Source organism: Oryctolagus cuniculus, chromosome 9 (genome assembly GCF_964237555.1).
Source record: "Oryctolagus cuniculus chromosome 9, mOryCun1.1, whole genome shotgun sequence".
NCBI classification, from domain to species: domain Eukaryota; kingdom Metazoa; phylum Chordata; class Mammalia; order Lagomorpha; family Leporidae; genus Oryctolagus; species Oryctolagus cuniculus.
In genome coordinates, this window is record NC_091440.1 from 3,572,164 (window position 1) to 3,591,243 (window position 19,080).

Genomic DNA, 19,080 nt, shown 5'->3' on the forward strand with positions numbered 1-19,080 from the left:
TGTCTCTGAAACAAATAAAGACAAAATATTTAGAACTACACAACAAGGGAAGCATGACATATAGATTTCTGGAATGCACGACAAAGTATTTAGGAGATATTTTACAGGCTGAGAGAAAAAAGTCCTTGGAAAATATGCAACAGGCACTAAACTCAAGAATTCAGAAAAAAAGCAGAGGGCTAAACATTCAAAGAGAATAGAAATAAGGCTGCAATAAAACTTCAGAAATGAGCAAAAAGGTATCTTCAAGAAATGTCAACAAAACCAAAATCTGATTTTCAGGAAAAAATAACCCTAATAGGCAAGTTTTAAGCAAGACTTAAGGACACTGGGGGATGTGCATAAATCATATCAGAACAGCAAAAGTTGTTCAATAAGACTTCAAGAATATAAAACAGAGCCACAAGTTAATTTGTGAATAAATAAAAAATCTTAAAGTTGACATGGACAATTTTCTGGAGAGTTTATGTGAAACAAAAAGAAATAAACTAACCTAATATGACATATGAACATTAAATATTTAGAATCTCAAAGTTATTCTTCTTCTACCCGCTAGGAGATTCTAGGGGGATTTCAGCAGACAAAAAATGAAAATACAAGTTCATGTAGCATAAACTCCATTAGAGAGAAGAAAAATAAAGAAGGCAACCCAGTTTACTCCTTAATGCACAATTGATGGCAAAAGTTGTATAAAAGAAAAAAATTGAATTTCTTCTCATTAGTAAAATGCAAGCATCCTAAATAAAGACTAAAAACCTGAATCCAGTACATCAGGGCTAAATTGAGTTTACATCAATGAAGTGTTACTCAATATTGTAAGAAATACATCCATGCAATTTGTCATTTTAACAAAGAGGCGAGAATTCCTATAATTATCAACAGATAAGGGAAAACACTCAACAAAATTTAGTGTACATCCATAACTGAAAACACTTAGCAAGGACTGTACACTAGAACATGAAGTAGACCTATTGCTTCATGGCAAATATTTAGCAGTGTTGCCATTAATTTGGAAACAATAAAAGAAGATCCACTGTCATCACAAATCTTCAGCCTTGCTCCAGCACTACAGACCAATGCCATAAAATAATAAAACGACATTAAGAGAAAAGGAAAATATAACTGTGCTAATTTATGTCAATACAGTAAGACATTCTCCAGGAAAATTATTAGAACTAATAAGAAAGCCAGCAGGACTTCTAGATAGAAGATGAACATAGAAAACTCAAGATTCAGTATTCCAATAAACAAAATAGAAAAATAGCAACATAAAGTCCAAAGTACCTACAAAAAGGCAAGTAAAGATGTCCAAGACATTGATGTAAAAGATTACAAACACTAAGGCATAAATACATGAACAGCCATTGAGATACAGATCATATTTGTGGGAAGAAAAGAATCAGTAGCCTAAAAGAGCCATCAATCTCTGTATTAATCCATGCATAGTTTTCTAGTCAACTTCCCAAAAGAATTTTTCATAGCATCAAAGCACTTATAAAATTCATATGAAAAAATAAAGATCCAAGGATAGTCAAGACAAATAAGAACTTTGTATAAGAACTACATAATTAAAACAATATATTCTTGATACAGTTTTAAGCAGATTAGAAATCAGGAGGGGAGTGAAGAAGCACTAGGAATAAAGAATCATTGAATATCCAGCTATGGGCTTGGAGTAGAAGAGGGATGCCTACAAGTCCCAGTTCACAGCTCTGAGTTCCTCTGTGCACAGCCTCCAGAAGACAGGCAGCTCAGTGGACAACCAGGGAGCTGCACATGAATGCCCTCCCGGCAGGGTTAAATACACAGCAGGGAAACTGCAACCGTGTATCTCAGGAGACAAGCACCAGCCTGAAACACCACCACTGAGGGGAGAAAGGCAGAGACAAGTGTTTTCAGCAGGAAACAGATGAGAGTGGCGCGCTTTCTTCACCTGTGAGACGTAACGTAACGCAGCAGTACAGAATCATCCATCGGCACAGGAAGCTGTGAGAGCCGGAGCTGAGCAGGGAGTAGGAGGAAACACCCGACGGGAGAGCCCCTCCGTGCTCCTACACCACTCAGCTCCTGATGCTCCGTGTTTGTCATGCAAAGCCAGCAGTGAGAGGGATGGGAGTAAGTGGTGGGAGGCTGGAACAGGTAGATGATCTTGAGGTTTCTGGGGTGGGGAAGAGAGGTGTGCCTAGGATGGGACATAAAGGAAGTTGGTGGAAAAACAGATCTGAAAGAAAAGTTTATATTACAAAAAAAAAAATTTGAAATACATGCATGGCTTCCTCATACGTGTATTTCCCCTGAATGTGTTGAAGATCTCTTGTATGTAGGAACACAAAAGGGAACTCAGCTTCTGCTTACAACTGTCCATTTCTTTCATGTTAAATAAGAATCCAGAGTAAAAGCTCCAAGATGCGTTTGTTTAGTCGCAGGCAGTGGGCAGACGGGTGGTTTGCTGTATCTCTGAGTGATCCTCTTGATAATTACCTCTTTTTCCAGAAAAGAAAAGCACCACCATATAATAAAGGATATTATACATTAAAAGGAAAAAAAAAACCTGGATAAGTCTATTTTCATTGTCTCACACACTACAGATACTTTATTATTTTTATGAACACTTGAAAAGTAATAAAAATTATTGGTATATAATTATATATGTAATATATAATTATTCAGTAAGATTTAGGTGTTTTCAGTGTAATCATGTAATTCACAAAATGTCACTTTCTAAACAAAACAATTACTTCTGAACTGACTTGTACATTTTGGGATTTTTATCCTTTTTACTTATACATTTTTGATTTGTAATTCCCATCTGTGAGTTTAAATCGTCATAATCATTTCAGTAAGACAGACACCTGAAACTCGTATGGAATGAAGACATTTGGTTCTAATTAGACTCACTTATGCATGCCTAATATCAGCTTCAAAAGCAAGTCGCACTGTTGTTTTTCTGTCTGTTAAATGAGGACAGATTACATCTCCTGGCCTTTGCTGAATGTTTCCAGCAATCTATGAAATACAGATCTAATAAGAGAAAGATGAGAGAGGGGGGAAGGGAGAGAGAAGTAGGCAGGGGAAAGAGGAAACGAGATTTTGAATCGCACTGTTCGATGTCTCCTTGGGAAAGTTAATCCCCAGTTTTACAAACACATCTGACTTTGAGACATTTCTCATGCTCTGTTTTTCTCTCCTTGGTCTGCCTCTTACTTCGGTCTGTGCAGTGTGCTTGGCGACTGTGGGAGTGTCAGGGGAGCTGTGTGTGGCAGGGAAAACTTCGTAAATTAAGGTGAATACTCCTGAGCTTTGCCATGGCCATGGCGCCTCACCACCCCACAGCCTGAAGACGTGTGGGTCCTCAAGGCAGTGATGCAGAGTCTGGAGCTGGGCGATGCTCATACAACCCCCATTCCTTACCGTGGCGGGCACATACCTTCTGAAAAATACCATGTTTTTGCTTTTGGCTAAAATATTTTCCAACCACCTGCATGAGAGTGGAGGGAGCATCACCTGGAACCCTCCCTGCTCGAGGGAATGACGACCCACACCCACCTAAAGCCACGGAAGGAGACCCCTCCGTAAGGAAGACTCAGAGCCGTGGAGATGTCCCAGTCCCAGGAGGGGGTAACTCTCCCACACCTGCCTGGTTCTGTGCAGGTGCCACTCTGTGAATGGGCTACTCCTCAAACATTTATGACAAAATTTGTTTACTTATTTGAAAGGAAGAGTGACAGGGATTGCGGGGGAGGCTGGAGGAGAGGGAGAGACAGAAAGGTTTTGCATCTGCTGATTTAATCACCACATGGCTGCAACAAGTGGGTCTGGGTCAGGCCAAAGCCAGGAACCAAAAACTGCCTCAAGGTCTCCCACGTGCATGGCAGGGGCCCAGGTGCACTAGCAGGGAGCTGGATCAGAAGCCAAGTATCCAGGACTTCATCAGGCACTCTACAAACTTTTAACTCACCCAGTACGCCTGTGAGTGATCCCGTGCCTGACTGGGAGACTGTCTGCCTAGCCCAAGAAGGAGGTTAAGAGGGCACGGCACACCATGCCTCCTGAGAAAGACCCTGGTGCAGGACTCAACACACTGAGACCCCCCCCCCCCCCACCATACACACACATATGACCTGACTGCTGGCAGGCGGCAGGGGCCCCAAGCACATTTCCCCCACCCCACTTCCTGTTGAGGAGCCTTGTAATTCTCAGCTAAATAAACAGCTCCCAGATGTGGCTGGATCCATAAGACCACCTGGAAGGCTACAAAGGCTATGTGACCTTCAAGCTGATTGGAGAAGCATAGAGGCACCACTGTCAGCTTTATCCTACAGAATCAGTGTTGCCCTGACCTGGCTACTCCCCTTTTCCTGCCCTATAAAAGCTTGTGCCTAATTTCTAAAAAATGGACATGTTCACTGAAATTGTCTCTAGTGCTTCTTATCGAAGAATGCTGTCACCCCACTATCCCAACAGTGTGGGCCTTGCAGGAAGAGCCAACATAAACCCTCTTGGGTTGAACCACTTCTTCCCAAAGGATAAGCCAACTCTATGTTTATGAGAACAGTATACTGGGACCGGCACTGTGGTGCAGCAGGTTAAGCTGCTGCCTGCAACATCAGCATCCCGTAGGGGTGCCTATCTGTGTCCCAGCTGCTCCACTGTCAATGTGCCTGGGAAAGCAAGAAAAAATGGCCCTAGTACCTAGGGAGTGAAAAAATGGATGGAAAATCTGTCTGGCCCTCTCTATAAATCTCCCTTTCAAATAATTTTTTTTAAAAAAACAAATCTTTAAAAGATGTATTACAACCATGGCTATATTCCAGTCCTTTCAAAAATTACAAGTTGCATCTGATTTTTTTTTTTTGACAGGCAGAGTGGACAGTGAGAGAGAGAGACAGAGAGAAAGGTCTTCCTTTGCCATTGGTTCACCCTCCAATGGCCGCCACGGCTGGCGTGCTGTGGCCGGCACACCGCGCTGATCCGAAGCCAGGAGCCAGGTGCTTCTCCAGGTCTCCCATGGGGTGCAGGGCCCAAGCACTTTCATCCTCCACTGCACTCCCTGGCCACAGCAGAGAGCTGGCCTGGAAGAGGGACAACTGGGACAGAATCCGGCGCCCCGACCGGGACTAGAACCCGGTGTGCAGGCGCTGCTAGGCGGAGGATTAGCCTATTGAGCTGCGGCGCCAGCACATCTGATATTTTTTTTTTTTAAAGCAGCAAAACCTCTTGGTTAAGTAATTTGAGAACACCATAATGACTCATGCACACACACACATGTATTCCTGATTCGAGTTTCAGGGCTATGTATTCTAGGAAACATGAGAAGATGGTGAACCGCTGAGGGTGGCACGGGTGCTGTGGGCCTCTGAACCCCTGGGCCTCAGGGCACCACAATTCATGGGTGAGTGTTGACTACATCTGGATAGCAAATAGTTTCCCAAAGTGCAGAGCTTATCAGCCCGTCTGCACCTGCTACTGCACACGTGACACACAGCCAGGGTTTCACAGTTCAGAGCAGCAACCTTTCCTGCAGAAGGGACTGCAGATCCCCACACGGAAAGCCAAGAGTCTGTGAGATGAGACTTGGGCTATCACCGGGTGCTGGTGAAGGCTCCACAGGATGCCTTCGTAAAGCTGTTCTCATGGCTTGCCTGTAGCGCAACAGAAAGGTGTCCGAGCATTTTACCAAGCAAGTCTTGGCTTCCCGTCCCTAACAAACAAGATCCTTGACAAACAATGAAAAGCTTAGCCATAAAAATAACCTCACAAAAGGGACTAACACACTTAGGAGTTCTACTTATTTACTATGAAGAATCTTGGCATGTATACTTCTGAAAACACACATTTTAAGTAAAGTTTAAAAAATGAATTCCTTAATATAAAAACAAGTCAATGATAAAATCACTAGAAAAATACATGGACTTGACACTACCCAGAAGGAGTGGGTGCTTAGCCTAGAGGTTAACATACCAGTGTTGCACAGCAGAGGGCCTGGGTTCAATTCCTAGCACCAGCTCCTAATTCCAGCTTCCTGCTCATGCAGACCCAGGGAGGCAGGCATGATGGCGCCTGTGTTTGGCCACCTGCCAGCCATGAGGGAAATCCCAATCCTGTCTGTGGGCATTGGGGGATGAATCAGCCAAGGAACTTCTCTATTTCTCAGCCTCTTTGCTTCTTTTTTTTATTTATTTTTATTTATTTTATTTTTTGATAGGCAGAGTGGACAGTGAGAGAGAGAGACAGAGAGAAAGGTCTTCCTTTTGCCGTTGGTTCACCCTCCAATGGCCACCGCGGCCGGCGCATCGCGCTGATCCGAAGCCAGGAGCCAGGTGCTTCTCCTGGTCTCCCATGGGGTGCAGGGCCCAAGCACCTGGGCCATCCTCCACTGCACTCCCTGGCCACAGCAGAGAGCTGGCCTGGAAGAGGGGCAACTGGGACAGAATCCGGCGCCCCGACCGGGACTAGAACCCGGTGTGCCGGCACCACAAGGTGGAGGATTAGCCTAGTGAGCCACGGTGCCAGCCAGCCTCTCTGCTTCTTTAGTAAATAAAATAAACCCTACAATGGGACTATCAGAGCATTGAAGGTATTTCAGAATGTAGGAATCTCTTTAATGAATAAATTAAGAAATTGCTATAATCTGGGACTTGGGTGGTAGGTAGGTGAATTAAGGCACAGAAATCACATGGAAAGTGCATGTTGTTTTTCCTTAAATGCATGAGTTTAATTGTTTAAAGATTTATTTATCTGAAAGGCAGAGTGACAGAGAGAGAGGAAAAGACAGAGGTGAGAGAGATGTGCCATTCTCTCTCTTTTTTAAAAATTTATTTATTTATTTGAAAGTCAGAGTTACACAGAGAGAAGGAGAGGCAGAGAGAGAGAGGTCTTGCATTTGCTGGTTCACTCCCCAGATGGCTACAATGGCTGGAGCTGCGCTGATCAGAAGCCAGGAGCCAGGAGCTTCTTCCAGGTCTCCCATGCGGGTGCAGGGGCTCAAGCACTTGGGCCATCTTCCACTGCTTTCCCAGGCCACAGCAGAGAGCTGATCGGAACTGAAGCACCCGGGACTCCAACTGGCCTCCATAGGGAATGCCAGCACTGCAGATGGCAGCTTTAACTGCTACACCACAGCACCAGCCCCGAGAAGTGCCATTCTCTGGTTCACTCCCCAGATGGCCACAACAGCCTTGTCCAGGCCAGGCCAAAGCCAGGACACAGGACCTCCATCTCCCACATGGGCAGCAGGGGAACAAGGACCTGAGTCATTCCTGCTGCCTTCCCAGGCAGATAAGCAGGAAGCTCTATCAGAAGCAGAGCAGACAAGACTGGAGCCAGCACTCAGATAGGGGATAAGATGTAACAAACCCTAGTGATAATCTGAGAAATTAAATCGCTGAACTGATGGGCTAATTAAACAGAAAATCACTCCAGGAGAAAACGACGTCAACCTCTGGCTGAAAGGCCGTCCTCCTCACTGCTCCCTCTGTTAGAGAAAGCCACACTGTAGTCACGCTGGGAGCACAGGCGGGTTCTAACGGTTGGCAGATTTTCACAAATGACAGTTTTCTTTGATAGCCAGTGTTCCAGCTTTATAAACAACCTCAGTTTCTGGGGTAAAGGACAAAACCCGGACAACCCTTGGGACAGCAAACCCATCCCACTCAGTAAGATATTCAAATTTAACACTCGAGGCTTTCTCCTCCTTCACCCATTTCCCTCAACTCCCTACCTGTCCCCAGACACTCCACGGCATCTGCATACTAACAGCATCTGTTTCCTGCTCCACGGACACCCTACCTGGGACACCAGCTCCTTAGTCAAGCAAGATGTCCGCTGTCAGGACCCAGTGTCCATCTGTGTTATTGGTTTTTCTCAGGGAACTTCTACTTAGGCGATGTCAGTGTTTCTAACTCACCGAGACCTTGTTTTTCTAAATCAAAGGCTACAAATGGATACTGTTGGGCAAGCTAGCCACATGCCATGCAACTGCTCTGTGCAAACCTATAGTCCGCTCAGCACAAAGCAAACCCATGCAAAACATCTGGGGAAAAACCCTACATACCCGATAGGTGTTAGGTGCATTGTGACATTTCTATTACCAAAGTACAAGTGGTTTTCTCTGTTTGCTACTATCCAAACCAAACAAGATTACCGAGTAGAATTGAGAGGAAGAGACAGAACTGCCTTGGATTTCCACCCTCCATGCCATCTGCAATTTTTTTTACAACTTTTCTCTTGCCCATGAATACCTTAAGGTAAACCAAAAAACCTTGCCAGCGATGGCCACCTCTGTTACCATAGCAGCAACCAGGGCCATTACGTCGGATACAAGATGGACCTTCAGACCCCCCAGTGCCATAGGGACAGGTTTGGAGGAACAGGGGACTCATGGAAGCTGGACACCATGCATCCTGGGGTTTGTGTATCTTTATGGTTAGGCCAATCCAGATGGGACAAGCACATAGAACAGCCCAAGAGTACCTTAGAGAGTGAAGCCTCAGTGGAAAGAACCAACAAAAACTCCACGTGTGCTCTTGGAACTATGCTGTGTCTGCAAGCCAAGTTGTGCCGTGCACACATGGGATTTCAGACCTTGCAGACATAATCAGTGAATACAACCTTGACAGATCAGTGGAAGTTTATCCTCAATCTCTCTCTTGTGAATTACTGGGTCATCTTTCTCAGCTCATTTATTTCCAGCTTAAGTCTACTTATCCGTGTGGTGTTTCTTACAGGTAAAAGGGTCTGGGTTCTCTGTCTGTGTGTACTGCATTAAATGGAGGCTGTGCATATGGACACATGTAACAGATGGGGTGTGTGTGTGCATGTGTGTGTGTGTGTGTGCGTGTTCTGTCCAGAACTCATGATGAGAACGAGCTGAAGTCAGCCATCTGTGAGCTGTCCGGTCTAAAGACATTTGAAGAAGAACCTCAAAGAGTCCACAGCCCTGCTCCTGCCTGAGTCTCAATACCTTAGCAAAATACCGACGAGGCTTCGATTCAGGAGCAGTAACACCTCTGAATTTGACACTGACAATCCAGTCTCGGGATATACAGGCTACATCACGGAAGAGGTCCAATTATAGGAACTTCAAAAAATATTCAATATTTAAAAAAATAAGTTGCTAATCAATATACTTTCAAGTCTCTAAACATTCATCTAAGTTCAGAACCACCCAGACAACATCCTTCACAGAAATTCAGTGCAGTTGGAGAGCAGGCCCTGGGAGTAGCAACTACAAAATGTGAGCAGCGGAAGCGTCCACAACACCCCGGGCACATCCCACTCCCAAGCCCTCTCTGGCCTCACCCCAGAGCAGTCCTGTGTGGGAGCCTGTGTGGGAAGGAGGGGGACTTGGCCTGTGGACCTTGTAAGCCCAAGTCCCCTGCAGTGCCGGGAGGTGCCAGAGGAGGTGAGAGCTACAGGCAGAGGCAAGAACCCCGTGCTCACACGGCCAAGGCTGCAGGGAAAGGGGTCCCACCCAGGAGCTACATAGAAATGAAAAGAAAGTGCAGGGATCCTGATCTTCATGGCCAGGAAAGCTTTGAGACCCCAGCAAGACTGGAAATGGCCCCAATCCTTGCTCCTGTCCCCAGTTTTCCCATGAGAAGGGGAGGCAGAATCTGCAGGCTGGGGGTACAGAGGCCCACCCATGCCGGCAGGGAAGGGGGACCGTGGCCACCACGGGCTCTGGCAGGGTTGAGGGGGAGGACTCTCACCCCATGGACACTCGTCACTTCTGTTCAGATACTGGACCTTTGGAGACGCCAAGGAGTTACAGAGTGAGCCTTATTTAAGAGTGAGCCAAAAAGTCGGGGTTGGGGGCTGCTTTGATTCCTATCAGGATCAGAAAAATATGATTTGTATATTGAATAAATTTTTTTGACAGGCAGAGTGGACAGTGAGAGAGAGAGACAGAGAGAAAGGTCTTCCTTTGCCGTTGGTTCACCCTCCAATGGCCACTGCGGCCGGCGCACCGCACTGATCCGAAGCCAGGAGCCAGGTGCTTCTCCTGGTCTCCCATGGGGTGCAGGGCCCAAGCACCTGGGCCATCCTCCACTGCACTCCCTGGCCACAGCAGAGAGCTGGCCTGGAAGAGGGGCAACCGGGACAGAATCCTGCACCCCGACAGGGACTAGAACCCGGTGTGCCGGCGCCGCAAGGCGGAGGATTAGCCTAGTGAGCCGCAGCACCGGCTTGAATACATTTTAAAGGGAGGTAGAGCTTAAGGCAAATTTGTGTTTTCATCCAACAGCAAATCCCACTTTTTAGCAAAGTGGTTTCACCACGATCAGGGGTAAGTCAGCCACAGGACTTTGGAGTGGTGAACAGATTTACCTACAAGGTAGACACAACACAACACACATTTCCTGTGGCCACCCTCCTAGCTGCCTTTGCAGATCAGGGTCCATTGGAATGTGTCTCCCTAGCTCTCCACTTCCTTGGTGAAAACAACAACAGATGCATCGTGATGAGCCTCTGCATTGTGAATATTGTACCCAAAACAGGGTGGAAAAGACACTTCCCCGGGAAGAGGCAAGAGTAGAGGGGTGAAGGAGTCCCCATGGAACCTCCTCCGTCTCTCAGGTCCACATGCGGATGATGTCCCAAGACACCGGGCCACGTCTGGAGGGAAACCTCTTCTTGGTTGCAGAAACCAAGGGGCTGGCTCTCTCTTGGCTGCCCTGGTGGGGGTCTGTGATAATGGGGAAGGGGTTCCTGAGCCCCTGGGGGATACCTCCACCCTGGTATTTCCTGACCCAGTGTGTCCAGGCCAGGTAGAAGCGACCACGATAGCGGTCACATCCATTCCTATGAAGAATGAGCAGAGCAGGTCTGATTGCAGTTACTGAAGCACCCAAGTGCTTCTTTGGGTTCACCAGCCATAGAAGAGAACAGGGCAGAAGGGACGGTCCCCATGTCTGAATCCACCCAGGGCAGCGAAGTTACAGGGATCTGCGCCTGGGACCTCGGTGTGGAGGAAACAGAGACTTTCTAAGCAGCTGCAGAGGTCAGCAGCTATGGGTTGACTACTCACAAAGGCATAAGGCTGACGATACTAGGGAAGTCAGGTCAAGCTCATCAACTTCTTAGTGTTGGTTCAGAAATCATTAAAAATCACATCTAGTTGTTGACACGGGTAGCCAGAGAGGTTCCGCTCTGTAGCCTAGAAATCAGTAGCCTACAGAGACAGGAAACAACTCAGAATAGCAAACCTACAGCCCAGATGCCGGCTGGCACGGCTGGGCATTCAGAATGCCCGGTCTAGGGGCTCTGGGTCAGCGCCCCCATCCCTTGGGCAGAAATGCTGGCTCACAATCCTATGCCCCCCAGGAGGCCCTGGGACTTGTCAGTCCCCTGCCCCTTCAAAAGAACCCATTCCAGCGGTGTTGGGAGGAGGCTGGACAAGGCAAGCTTTCCAGGGCCGTGGGCAGGCACTGCCTACCCCGGGGTCTCAGGCAGGTGAGTGAGTCAGGATGACCCTGGCTGAATGATCGGAAACAGCTTGTTCCTGGTGGGCGCTGCACCTGCTGTTCACGCACAGAATGGCTGGTGTGACTCTTACCACTGCAGGACTTACTTCTCAATGGATTAAGAGGCTGAGAGACAACCGGGTGCTCTAGGCAACCTCCCAGAATGCCTACACCCGCACGAAGCAAATGTGAACCCCTGGTGCTAGCCACAAACTGTAGGGGAGGGCGTGGGTGGCAGGGAGGGGACAGCAGAGACACACGGCACGGGGCTGGCCATGGGTGGCTTGCCTTACAGCAGGTGGGGATGGCAGGTGGGGGGTGACGACAGTGCCATGCAATCCCCGATGCTGAGGCCACACAGAGATGCCCTGGGAAATGGGTAAAATGCTAATTCAGCTTGAGATGAGTGACACAGAGAGAAGGGCCTTGGGGAGGGGACAGAGGAAGCAGCTGTGGCCCAGGCGCCACGATGGCCTAGGATGCCTCTTTGTTAACAATAACACACAAGTGTCATTCTCAGCCGTTCACTGGGGTCTCTCATGAAGGCCGACACATTTGCACACACATGGCAGGAAGCAGAGTCTTCAACAATACAAGGCACAGTTTCACTGTCATTGTTAATCCTCATTCCATTTCACCTGCTTGGACGCCATTGTTTTCAACTAAGCTGAATAAAGTCCTCGTGTGTTTCAAGGTGAGGCATGCTCACCCCTTGGTGTAGCCCAGGGAAGGACCTGCGCAGCCCCAACGCTGCCCATGCTGCAGCTCCAGGCCGCACAGCTGCACAGCAGTCCAGGCCTCAGCAGGCCACGCCCAGCGAATGTCACACATGAACCCTGAAGACCGGAGATTCTGGCTGGGTAACCGTGGCTTAGTTCTTGGCTCATCTTGATGAACTTCACCTGCATTGCAACCCAACTGGAAGCAAACCTACTGAGGTCTAGGTACAGAAAGTAGAACAATCAACCGCATTCGTTTGCTCGTGGTGCACCTCTATTACGATAATCCAGGAAACAGATACTCTACTCCAAGAACAAACATTTCACCTGCTTTGATTTCCTGTTCTCTCTTTACTACTTGTTAGAGTAGCCTTATTTATATTTATTCGTTCTTGCAAAATTTACCAAAAAATACAGCATGGAAAATATCTTTATCCTGTCTATGTCAAAAGGGTCAGTAACTTTGAGCACAGGGATATGATTTTTTTCAATTTATGTCATTCTTCCTAATATGATTAAAAAATTACAAAAGAGGGACCGGTGCTGTGGCGGTAAAGCTGCCACCTGCAGTGCTAGCATCCCATATGGGCGCCGGTTCAAGTCCTGGCTGCTCCATTTGCAATCCAGCTCTCTGCTATGGCCTGGGAAAGCAATGGAGGATGGCCCAATTCCTTGGGCCCCTGCACCCGCGTGGGAGACCCAGAAGAAACTCCTGGCTCCTGGCTTCAGATCTACCCAGCTCTGGTCGTTGCGGCCAACTGGGGAGTGAACCAGGGAATGGAAGACCTCTCTCTCTCTGCCTCTCCTCTCTTTGTATAACTCTGACTTTTAAATAAATAAATATTTTTTTAAAAAAATTACAAAACAATGGGGACTGGTCAACTGCCAAAGCCTATTTTAAGGTTATCCAAATTTTCAAGACCTTTCTGTGACTTAGAAAGTGAATTTGTAAATCTGCAAAACCTTAAGCTTTCCATGCACTGCTGTGAGTGAGAAATACTGCAAATATAACCTTTTCTTGCGTTATTTGGGGATTTAAGCTCAGATTTGAGTGACCCACGGAGGAAACAGAGACGGAACATGAGAATACTGCCCTGTAGAAGTTTAACTGATCAGACGTTAATTCACTTCTCAGTACCCACTCATCCCCGTCTACACTCATTGGTTAGCAGACAATTTTAGGAGGCAAGACCATCACCATACATTTACACACTGACACAATGGCAACACAGCCACTGAGGGGGAGTCGCGTGTCTTCCACGTCTGTGTCTGTTTTTTCCATGTGTTAAGAGTCGCGACCACATAGAAGTATTTACAGTTATACAGATTCAGGGCTCTGTAAGACGGAGATGTCAGATGGACACTTCCTCCAAGTTTCTTTGCACATGTGGGTTTACATATTAATTTGTGCAATGTTAATTCCAGCAATCCTCCCTATAATTTGCACTAATTTAGCACATTAGTATCATTCTGTGAGCAACCGTCACAGCTGAAGTCACAAGTTAACGGATAGACAGCAAGAAATCTTAGCAAAAACAAGACTTCTCCCTACACCAAATCTTGATATATTTCTGCTGAACTATGGTTTACCCTACAGCTGCCCTCAAATCACAGACTGAAAATGTTATCCATGTTCAGTGGGATTTTATATGTGTCCATTTCACATTTTAATAAGAATTTTGGTGCTCCTCTACCCTCAACATCAACTGAGATGTCTATATTTATTTAAAACTTTCTCATCGATGTGTGTTGGTGCTAATGTTTCCAAGAAATCTCTGCAGACAGCAAGTTTCAGGAATTTGATGAAGTCCTTGTGGACAACACAGAAATTCTCAGAAGGTTCCATTCAGTGATGAGCATACGTGGGAAGACTTCTGATGCAGTCTCGCTCCCAGGCATCTGCTCAAGGCCATGCTGAGTGACAGGACTAACAACACAGCTCTCCATTACAGCTGCGACAGAGATCTACAATTTTTAGATGATCAAACAGCCCTGAAAAACGGCTGCTTAACAACGATGAAAGGTATGAGCCATCGTGACGACCACGGAGACCCTTTGTCAAAGGATCCAGGAAACAAGGGAGGCGGTAAGAGAACGCTTTGCAGACCCCATCAAAAAAGACGTGGGTGACTCAACAGACACAGTGCTTCAGATACTCAGACGCTCCTCGGCCTCCGTTCCTAAAGCTTTTATGCTTCTTGGTGCGTGAAAGGCCAAAAACGCCTTCAATCCAGGGAAAACGCATTTGCATATCTGCATGGGTGGGGGGAATCCATCTGGCTTAAAACTCTAAAGAATAATCAATAACACGCTTCAAGTGGAATGACCTGGTTACAGTGAAATGCTCGGGTGAAGTTTAAGACGGGCCACGCTGGGATGCGGAGCAGCGTTAGGAGTGGGGGGCCAGCATCCGGGGGCTCCTACCTTCTGGGCTCCTCTTGGCTTTGGAGGTAACAGTTCATGGTGTTCACCAGAAAGCTGAACAGACGACTGTACAGGGACTTGGCCAAGAGGTCCCGGTAGAAGTCAGCCATGGGTACGGTGTGTCTCCGCAGGATCAGATCTCCTACGGCAGCGGTGGGGAGGGAGGCACAGGAACAAAGGTTTTCCATTGCTCAGAAGTCAGCAAACCTCACATCCTGCTCATTCTCCAGACAGCCTCGTGTGTCATAGGACATCAAACAATGAGACTGCGACTCTAATAATGGAGGTCTCCCCAAGTTGTGTAAAAAGGTCCCCCCAAATGAGGTCATGTGCATTCAGTCTTACTTGTTCCACAGGTTGACCACAGCACTTGACTTTGAGGCAACTGTCAATCAGGCCCCTCAAAACAGGTTTTCTATCAACAACCCACTGGGCAGGATATGGACTCATCCCAAGGGATCCCGACCATCAGGAAAACCAGACATTTCCAAGGACGTAGTCTAATCAGGCACCAGGTGGGGCTGGCACTGGGCAGTAAGACGGAGCCTCAAAGGAGGAATTCCTACATCTTTCTCAAAGAGACAGCAATGAAAATCTTGAGGCACAGGGGTTTTCATGGAGATTAAATCAGAGAAGGGAACAAGAAGAGGAAGGGTGAGCATAAACTGAGTCCATCACAGCTTGCTGGGGAGCTGGGAGTGAACGGGGGTCTTGAATTCACACTCGAAGGCCTTGGCCCCGGGGGCTCACGGTGTGCCTCAGTCTGAGTGGGGGGTGGAAACAGGCTGAGGACCCTGGGAGGTGAGGGCCGAGTGGGTTGTCAGTCCATCAGAGGCACAAGTAAGGGAGGAGAATTGCTGCTGGAACGGGTTGAGCCACAAAGCAACAACGGGCACGGTAGGCAGAGAGCCCCAACGTCAAGGCCACAGGGGCACCAGCACAGAGCAGCAGAGAAAGCAGGTGCACACGCAAAGTCCCCGGAGTCCACGTGGTGGAGGATTCTGACGAGCCACCAACATGGTGCGAGGGTCAGCGAGCGAGGGCTGTGTAGCACAGGCAGCCGCTCCCATCAAATGAGGGATGCTGAGAGGGAGTTCCACTTTTGTCAATGAAGGTGTGACAAAGAACAATGTATTCGGAGAACTCGGAGACCCTTGGTATGCCTGGATACTGGGCAGCTGGGAGAGATCGGTCGGGGTGATGACATGACCCATGTGGGAAGGGGCCTCCCCTGCCATCCTGCAGTCTGGGCTTCCCCACCCCGAGGAGGGTGTCTGCCAAAGACTGTCATCCACTGTGAAGGCTGCCTTCGCCTTCCTGGAGCCGGGTAGAAGGAGAGCATCAGGAGACCAGGCAGATGGAAGACCAGAGGGGATGGGATGATGAAAAGGGGACCTTAGAAACAGTGAGAGGAATCTGAGGGGTCAAACTGGCATGGGTCTCAGCTGCTTCACGGAGGGAGACAGAGGGGAAGAACCAAGGGTGACTCTGGGCATCTGGGCGGATAACGGGGAGACTGGGTGGATAATGGGGAGATGCACTAATCAAGAATGTGGCAGGGGGGTTCTGGGAGGAGGGGCCACTCAGCAATCATTAGCCACTTGTGCGAACACTGCAGATGTGGTCTCTGGGGACAGCAAGGAAGACTCGCAAGGGGTCAGGGAACACTCTCAACTGGATGCTGAGCTCCGGCAGCTGCAACAGAGAGGAAGGTGTGGGGCTGGGACCTACAGCGAACAACTAAGGAGCAGGTGAAAAACCGACCTGGGTGCTCACTGAGTAGCGAAGGGACTGTGGCACTCAGGTGCTTTTAGGTTCTCATTCCAAACATGCCGTTTGCTGGGGACGTGGCATGCAGAGGAATCTGATCTCATTGAATCTTGGTTTTCTCATGTTTTAAAATAGAAAGAGTTATGCCCAACTCACAGCAGACGTGGGAGAAATAAAAAAGAAAAACTATAACGTCTGTAGCACTTGGCACCACGCCGGTCAGTTCAGAAACACCCAGCAAATGACAGCTATTACTGCGACCCAGTAACAGAGGGAGAGGGGGAGAGGGCAGCACAGCCCCCACAGGCAGAACGGCCCCACGTTGTCATTGACTGCACCCTGTAGAAGTGCTGGCTTTGTTTTTGCAAAATGACAGATTAGCTTGCAGTGGTGACCAGTCCATCCGATGATCTCTGACGCAGGGTCACAGAGAGGGACCAAACAGGCACATGATGGTCCTCTCGTGGGCATTCAGCTCATAGACACGCTTTCGGAGGGTGGAGATGGGCAAAGCTGTATCTACTGTAGATCCCCCAGGAGGCCCGCTAGGGCACGGAAACTTACCTTTAAAATACTGAACGTCAGTTGTTAAGGCAGACGCCAGTTCATCCGCTGACACCTGTAACATCCCAGCCACTAAAATAAAGCAGCGTTATGAACGGAAAGTTAGCATGCATTTCTTGACACCATGGTACTATGCTTCATGACTATAACTTACTCATTTATGCACATTAGTAAATGCATTTATTAAAGAGAAGGAAGGACCACTGTAACCAAGGCATCTCACTCCATGCCGTAAGGAATTCTCGTGGCTCTGAGCAGTGCAGCCCAGCTGGGTTTTCTCACTCCTGGTCCCCACAATGGCATCCAGTGATTTTTTTCCCAAAATACAGACTCAATCGCTTTGATGTGGGTGAAGAGTCGCTGCTAACAACTACCCGTGGTTTCTGTGGCTTTAAGATATTTTGAAAAGAATCTAGGAATGACTCAGAAGACATCCTCTAAGGGGAGAGTTTTTCGGCACGATCCGTGCCAGGAAGTGAAGTGTATTTGTTTAAAATGTTTAGCTAATAACATGCTCCCAAAATACGCCAGGCCGTGGGGTGAGGGGGAAGAGTACTGTGCCCTGGTGTCTACAGCATCCGTGCTGTGTGGGGATGCGAACAGAACAGCGCATCTCGCTGCCCACCCCACAGCGATTTGTAAGGAACAAGAACAAAGTGGACCCTCGTTCCCCTTCTGGCCTCAGGAGCACAGCTGTCCGTACTCTGTCTCCCTCTACCGGTGCCTCTGCAGAGCTGCAGCTCGGAAGGTGGCTGTGGGAAGGTGGCTTCCACTGACCTTGCTCCAGCAGCTGGAGGTCAGAGACGAAAGCCGAGTCACCATCCGTGAGGGCTGTGAACCGGATGTCTCCCAGGTGCAGTATAGCTGCCAGGATCGCAAACAGGTTCTCCACCTCCTGGGCGTTTTGCAAATGGACAGAATGAATCAATCCGATTGCTTAAAAGACACATATTTTTAAAACTTCAAAGTGGGCTGCAAAACCCATGTGGACCCCTGAGAAGGGTGGTGACTTTGCAGGTCACAGACCTTGCATCCCAGAACCGCCAATCTCTGTGGCTCTCCCGATCCCATCCAAGTCCCCTCTAGGTCTACATTCCTTGGATACGAGAGAGCGAGGAAATGATATTGGATGCAAAGTCATGACTCTGACATTACCTAGACATTGAAATGCCCATGACTATGGAGGGCACTTGGGAGATGAGACTTCACGGCTGTGCTCTGGGGAGACTGGGGGCGCAGGCAGGTGAGCTGGGGGAGTTGCTGCGGCCCCCACTCTGACCCTCTTCTACTTCTCTCAGGAGATGCCTCCATGGCCGACCACAGGATTGCTTGCTCCCTTTTGCTGGACACCACAGACAGCCGCATGCAAACAACTCTGCCCCAGCCAAATGCTAACTGCTTTGTAATGTATTTTAAGGAAAGCTCAGGGGAAAAAGAAAAGGATGTTGGCAAGAGCTGTGTTGAAAAGGAAGATGGCAGGAAGTAGGAGGGTGTTTGTGTTCAAAGGCAGGAGAGGTGCTAGACCTTAAACTGGGTTTAGGTCAGTTACCTGGAGGCAAGAATGAAAAGTTGAGAAAAAGCTGTAAGGTAGACTTTGCTTTTCTGCAGAGCGCCAACCATGTAGCAGGATGATCAAGACACTTAAAGCAGGCAGAGCCCTACAGGGACAAGCGATCCGGCCTCTGGACACGCAGTTTCCTAATGTGCAAGTTGGGGTCCAGACAGCCCACAGCTGTGGCACAACACTCCACATTTTGGGTAGCTTCTGAGTCCTACGTGAGTTTTTCAAATTTAATTCTGTCATGCTGAACAGGATAACATTTTCCCAGCCTCTTCAAGTAGCCGGCAGCCTACAGGATTCCGCCCCCCCTTTTTTTTCTGTTTAAGATTATTTGTTTGTTTGTTTATTTGAGCAGTAGAGCTACAGATAGTGAGAGGGAGAGACATAGAGAAAGGTCTTCTGTCTGTTGGTTCACTCCCCAATGGCTGCCAACGGCCGGAACTGCGCTGATCTGGAGCCAGGAGCCAGCAGCCAGGAGCCAGGAGCCAGGAGCTTCTTCCTGGTCTCCCATGCTTGTGTAGGGGCCCAAGCACTTGGGCCATCTTCTACTGCTTTCCCAGGCCACAGCAGAGAGCTG

General features: G+C 48.1%; 1 protein-coding gene across 7 annotated transcripts in view; it reads right to left on the reverse strand.

Moving 5' to 3' along the window:
- The window catches only part of MYO16 (myosin XVI), a 697,134-nt gene that overhangs the window by 223,529 nt on the left and 454,525 nt on the right, over positions 1-19,080 (reverse strand). For all 7 annotated transcript variants that reach the window (XM_070048580.1, XM_051849982.2, XM_051849978.2 and 4 more), the window contains 3 exons: positions 17,720-17,837; positions 16,943-17,014; positions 14,609-14,750 (listed from right to left, as the gene is read on the reverse strand). In XM_070048580.1, coding sequence (XP_069904681.1) covers positions 14,609-14,750; positions 16,943-17,014; positions 17,720-17,837 — 332 coding nt within the window. The remainder of the gene's footprint in view (positions 1-14,608; positions 14,751-16,942; positions 17,015-17,719; positions 17,838-19,080) is intronic.